At 39.0% G+C, this 6,042-nt stretch overlaps 1 protein-coding gene across 1 annotated transcript; it reads right to left on the minus strand.

Moving 5' to 3' along the window:
* Window positions 1-1,793: 1,793 nt before the first annotated feature.
* On the minus strand, window positions 1,794-2,949 carry LOC147547639 (uncharacterized). Its single transcript, XM_086665937.1, has one exon. The coding sequence runs from the start codon at window positions 2,928-2,930 to the stop codon at window positions 1,794-1,796; it is 1,137 nt and encodes a 378-aa protein (XP_086522063.1). The 5' UTR covers window positions 2,931-2,949.
* Between the last annotated feature and the right edge of the window lie 3,093 nt (window positions 2,950-6,042).

A 6,042-nucleotide genomic window follows, 5' to 3' on the forward strand; every position in this document is an offset into this window, starting at 1 on the left:
GACCAAACATCAGTTCTCAAACGTTAATAAAGCTGAAATTGGACGAGGTCGGGTGACCCCAAACTTACTTTCTCATCAGGTGGGTGGGTTGGTTGAGTTCCGTGGCGGATCTAGGAATTTTTTTTTGTGGGAGCACATTTTATTAGTAATAAATAAAAATATAGTTGACAATGGAATTCCGCATAACATATATTTAGTTGACTATATCGAGTTTTCATTTTCTAACACAAAATTAGTTTAGAAAATTTTCAATTTTTAAAATTTTTGTAAATTTTATAAATTTATTTTATTATGAATATGAAAATCCTAATTAGCAGAAAGAATATGAAATAAAAATAAAAAAATAACTAAACAAAATGAATACTGAAAATTATATCAGTATTATTTGTTGATTAAAGAGATGTGAGTGTGGTAGGAAACCAAAAAGATTAAGTAAATTTATGTTTAACTTCCCATAAAATAAAAGTGGATCGAAAGAGTTGAGTTGAAAATAAACATAAACCTAGTGACTAAAAATAACTCACCATGTACGAAGCCAGGATTTTAAGTCAATCCTAACTAACTTAAAATTATTAGAGTAAATTTTCATTGTTCAACAAAAAACAAAAAAGAGAGTAAATTTTCACTTTCATAAATTATATGCATTTGTAAACCATGCTTGAAGATATTTTTTTTGTAAATATACTATCACTCTATCATTACTCTAACATATATTTAAATTAAAAAAAAATTAATTAATTTTAGACCTTCACATATTAATAAATTAGATTCGCATAAAAAATTTTCGTGATTGAATCATCATAAAAACATCATAAATAGCCTTCATGTTTTTTGGTCATATAAAGAAATAATGGATGTCATAAACAATTCTGAAACAAAAGTGTTACAATAACAATAGCTTACATGAAGTGATGTAGAACGCAGCGGAATTAAAAGAGGAAGATAAAAGCAATTGAAGAACAATAAAGAACGGTAAATAAAAGATGAATAACTCTAAATAACTGAATACTTTATTAAACTTGATTGGGGTTTCTCTTCAACATGAAAATAAAAGACAGACTAGACTTCCTTTTATAGGATATCATACTTTCCTAGTTAGACTCAAACTGGACTTTCCTGAATAATGGAAATACTGAAATACTGCAACTTCCTAAATAGATAGACTCAAACTAGACTTTCCCAATTAATGGAAATACTGAAATAATGTAACTTCTTAAACCTAGATTCAATACGAATCATGCTAAAACTGGGACTTTCCTAAATCTAATCATTATGGCCGATTGGCCTACGTGGCCGTTAGGCCACGGCAAAAAGCGTCTACGCCGGGTGCCCCTGCATCAGCTTCTTCTTCTCCCACGAGGTTCGTCCCGAACCGTTTCGGCGAAGAAATTAATTTGATGGACCCGCATACGATGAATACCACCAAGGCGATTCGTAACTCCCACTTTGCACGAACAGTGTATGAAATCCGATGGATAGAGAAAGGGACCAAGTCACCAACGACAAACGGAAACCCATGATGTAGTTGGACGAGGAAGATTGCAAATACCAAATTGTTCTTTTTAAAAAGAAACTTAAATTTCTTCTGATGCATGACCTTGTTTGCCTCTTCCTTTTTATTAACTTGGACTAACATTCCAAGTTCAACTTCATTAAGTCTAGAAACCATAACCAACAAGTTGCGGTCTCTTGTTACAGTTATCTTGCCGACATGTAACGTAATCAACACAATAGGTTGATTGCTCGAGTAATTAGCGAGGATCTGTGCCTTCTTGGTAGGAGTAGTGGTGTTCCTAGGAATTCCTAGGAATTAAAGAAAGCATAACTTCTTCAGCCATTTCCAACCTTAGAGAAAGAGGAGTGACTACCAGTAATGATAAGTCATGAACCTTCTCAGTACCCTCACCAGATATATCGTCTAATTCCTCATCAAGTTGATTATCCATGTATCTAACATCATGAATTCTACCCTTTTTTGATCCCTTCTTCTTCATCATCTTCTTCAGAATCTCTTCTCCTTTCTCAGTTAAGTGTCCATCTTTAAGCTCCTTTATCTGTTTTATCCCTTCAATCTTTAAACCTAAATCGGAGACAGACTGGTAAACAGGTAAAGATAAAGACTCCAACAATTTTAAATGGAAAGAACGAATATTTAACCATTTTTTAGGAACAATCTCAGCTACTCCTTCAATTGCAGCCATAACATTATCAACAATTTCATCACGTTCCATAGAAACCCTAGCGACCTTTATTACACTACAAGTACCAGTTCTTAAGTAAAGAAAAGTTGAATTACAAGAAATTTCAATCTGTTCTTTCCAATTCGTGTGAGTAAGATCAACAGGAATAGGAATTTTCTTCTTCTTAAGAAATTGCTTACCTAATAGTTTTGGAAGGAAAGGAATTACCCGTTTATCAGCGAAGAACATATCATAAGAACCAAGAAGTTTTCGTTTTTCTTCAAAAGCACGATAATCTTTCTTGAGTTTAGAAAGTTTGAGAACTTTGGAAATAGGAACATTTTCAGATTTGATCTTTTTCTTAGCTGCTTCAGATGAGAGAGAAGATTTAGAACGATCATCGATGATTAAGCAACGTTCTTCGGTTGAATCAGATGGGTGAAGAGAGTGAGGAAGAGGGATTTTATAAGGGTTAGTACGACCTTTAGGTGGGATTTTTTTTAGGGTTAAGACAAGGTAGAAGAAATCGTCTTGTTCAAATAGTTGAGGGTTTTTATCTTTGGATTTGTTCCATTTGAGAAGAGAATTGACTGCTAATCTAACAGTTTCTGGTGTAACCCTAGATGAGATTACTGAAGGGGGAGGAGGAACTGCCGGTGATACTGAATCCATATGAAATCGGGAATTATCTTCTTTAATAACATCGTAGTATGGTTCATCAACATCGAACTCATCTTTTTCTATTTTCATGCCATGTCCTTCTTGAGTATATGTTCCTTCTTCCTGGTTTGGGGACATAATAGGCGGGGAAGATGTTCGAAGTAATACGGCCTCAAACTTGTCACAATTATTTTTCATCCTAGCGGTTTCGCACTTAAGTGATTGAAGTGTTCCAAAAAGAGAAGATGGTTGCGGTGGTAAAATTTCTCTTACATGTTCTCTTTCACTGTTCCCTCTTTCGACTTCAAAAGTTGTAGTAACTGTTGTAGGTGTAGAATAATATGATGATGAAGGATTTATCCGTTCGGTCTGAAGGAGATGTCCTTCCGAAGGAGTGTCCTTCGACCAAGGTGGCAATGCGATCAATTTGTCAGTTAGGATAACGATGACCACACGTAAAGATCATCCAGTCCGGTCCAATTAGGGGTCGTAATGCTTTGTTAGAAGCTAACTACGATCATCGGATCAAGGAGTTGATTCGAGGCTAACATAGACCGGATCCTACAACGGGTTACACATAAGAGTGGTAGCTTGATCGGAGAGTATTGACTAGACGGGAGCTGGCTTAAGTTGGATGGGATTCAACCGGGAAGGCCAAAAGGGTCCGAATGGAGATTCGGGACAAGATAGAAAGGAGGCTCTTTGGGCCGGCCATGAGATGGCCGACCAGAGTAAGTGGGCCGGCCATATAAGGCCCATAGTGGGCTGCCCTGGCCGGCCACACTTAAGGGGATTATCAAAATACCCCAAAAAGGGTATTTTGGTAATTATCTTTTCTGTGACCCATAAAATAGAAAACCTAATCTGAATGAGATTCTAATTAGGGTTTGTCTATATATTGGGTCAGTTGAGAACAGAAAAGGTGTGGATTTTTCTCTAAGAAAAATTATACAGCTCTCTCTCTCTCTGAATATACAGCTATTGGAGAGAGAGGAATATAGAGAAAAAGTTCCCATTCTATCAATCTAGTCAAGAAGAAGAGTTCTTCTCAACCTTCTACTAAGTCCTAGCAGTCTGAAAGGAAGGGAGATCAAGTCCATTCACTCGGTGTCTCAAGTAGAGGAGCTACAGTTGGAGCTCTCGATCTTTGCATGCGATTGGAATGGTTCGAGGGAAAAACGCGTTAAGGTATTTATCCCTCTCTAGTTCATTGATTAGTTTATGCATATAGGTCCTGGGCAATCTAGTGTTAAACATGAGATGTTTGAGATTCCGCTTACAACACTAGGTAGTGTATGAGATACACCAAAACCCTACAGTGGCATCACGAGCCGGTTGCATGAAACTATCTCTGACTAGTCGAATTAGATTCGAGCTTGATTGATTAGATGATTTTATGTTTAAATAGGGATTTAGACATGAAATTGATTAGTTTAAATTAGATTTAGACTTAATCGGATAGAAAATTGAAAGAGTTTCAATGGGAAATCTTTAAAATTTGGTGTTTTTGAAAAGAGTTTTCAAAATAAAATTTTAAAGTGGATGGTTTTTTGAAAAGAGTTTTCAAATTGCTGATTTTTGGATGAAGAGCTCATCAAAAACAGCAAAAAGTTGGGATTTTTGAGAAATTTGGAAGGAAATTGGGTGCTGTCCAGAGACCGGACTGACCAGGACGCGTCCCAGGACGCGTCTGGCCAGTCGCGGACGCTCAGGACGCGTCCCAGTCCTTCCCGGACTGGGAATCCGAGAGCGTCTCGGATTAGGACGCGTCCGAGAGTTTCTCGGACAGAGGACGCGTCCGAGAGCGTCTCGGACTGGGAGTCCGAGAGCGTCTCGGACAGGGATCCCGAAGGATCCGCGTCCAGCACCTGAGGTCGCGTCTTCCAGACGCGACCACAGAGACATGTCCGGACGCGTCTCGGATTGAGAATCCGGACGCGACCAGGACAGACCTTCTATATAGCGTCTGGGACGCGTCTGGTGAGACCAGAAGCTACCTCGGACTGGGAGTCCGAGGAGCACAGACTTGGGCAGAGCGTCTGGGACGAGTCTGCTGGGCTGGAAGCGTCTGGCCTAGGGCCAGGACGCGACCACCCGAGGGACATGGCACGGTCTGGAACGTGCCAGTCCGGGTCTGACCTTGGTTCAGACCTTGACCGAGACTTGACTGGGTCAAGTCAAAGGGTCCCTTGACCAAGTTTGACTTAAGTCTTTGGAGTTAGACTCGGGTCTTTTGGGCCTTGACTTAAGTGGGAGGTTATTTTCTTCTGCCAACTTTGACCATATTTTTTCCGAAAGCGACCCGGGCCCACCAAAGCCCGAATCGGAGTTTTTCCAAAACGATTTCAAAATCTTTTGAGATAAAACCAAACGAGCCATTAGTGGGACTTAAGGCACGTTAGACATAGAGATGTCGGTAGTATCTCCCGAATAGCTATCTAGAACATAGCAAACCTAGATTCGACCTGAGTAAGCGAATCTCATACATACTTGGGTGTTTTATGAATGTCATATTATTATGTGTGTATGGATGTGAATGCGGGTTCTAGTATGGCCATAGAATTGTTCTATCTTGTTTTTAAGCACGGATGGGTGCCCGTTGTAATTAATTTAATTTCAAGTTTTATACGATCTGCGAATCGTTGAGTCTTGTAATTAGAGTTTAAGGGTACAATTGAGTCCATTGAAGAGCCAAAGGATGAGATCGTGGTTCGAGTGGGAGAATTCAATGGATGTTCGAGGATGGAGATCCAGGCGAACGGAGGCTAAACAAGCAAAGAACCTAAGAAGATTAGATCTTTTAGGTTAGGGGCCATACTAGGATCATATCTGCTTGATTTATTTTCTCGCGCGCATTTACTTATTTACGTTTTGTGTGGTGTATGATTATGTTAGAGTTCACAGTAATGCATGCAAACAAAAACGTAAGAGTCCCCAAAAAGAATTTTGAGTAATGCCTACCCAGATTAAGACACCTGTTGCGCCCTTGTTCATCGATGGTGGGTCATGCCAAAGCAGGGTGCCATCTTTTACCTCGGGACAATACGGGTAGACCTATGAAGAGGTCTACATGTCTAAATGGTTATTCTCAAACGAGTCAGCAAAAGAGTTTTGGATTTCGAGGCAAAAGGATGAATTTAACACATAAGTGTTATTCATCAACCAATAGTCATATGAGATATGATCAGTAAGGAGTTACTCA

Source organism: Eschscholzia californica, unplaced genomic scaffold (assembly GCF_041429995.1).
Source record: "Eschscholzia californica isolate CP2 unplaced genomic scaffold, dmEscCali1.0.p SCAF_3, whole genome shotgun sequence".
Taxonomy (NCBI): Eukaryota; Viridiplantae; Streptophyta; class Magnoliopsida; order Ranunculales; family Papaveraceae; genus Eschscholzia; species Eschscholzia californica.

What these genes read in the sequence shown, in the direction of transcription:
- LOC147547639 (XM_086665937.1), bottom strand. Translation starts at nt 2,930, where the DNA reads ATGAAAATAGAAAAAGATGAGTTCGATGTTGATGAACCATACTACGAT.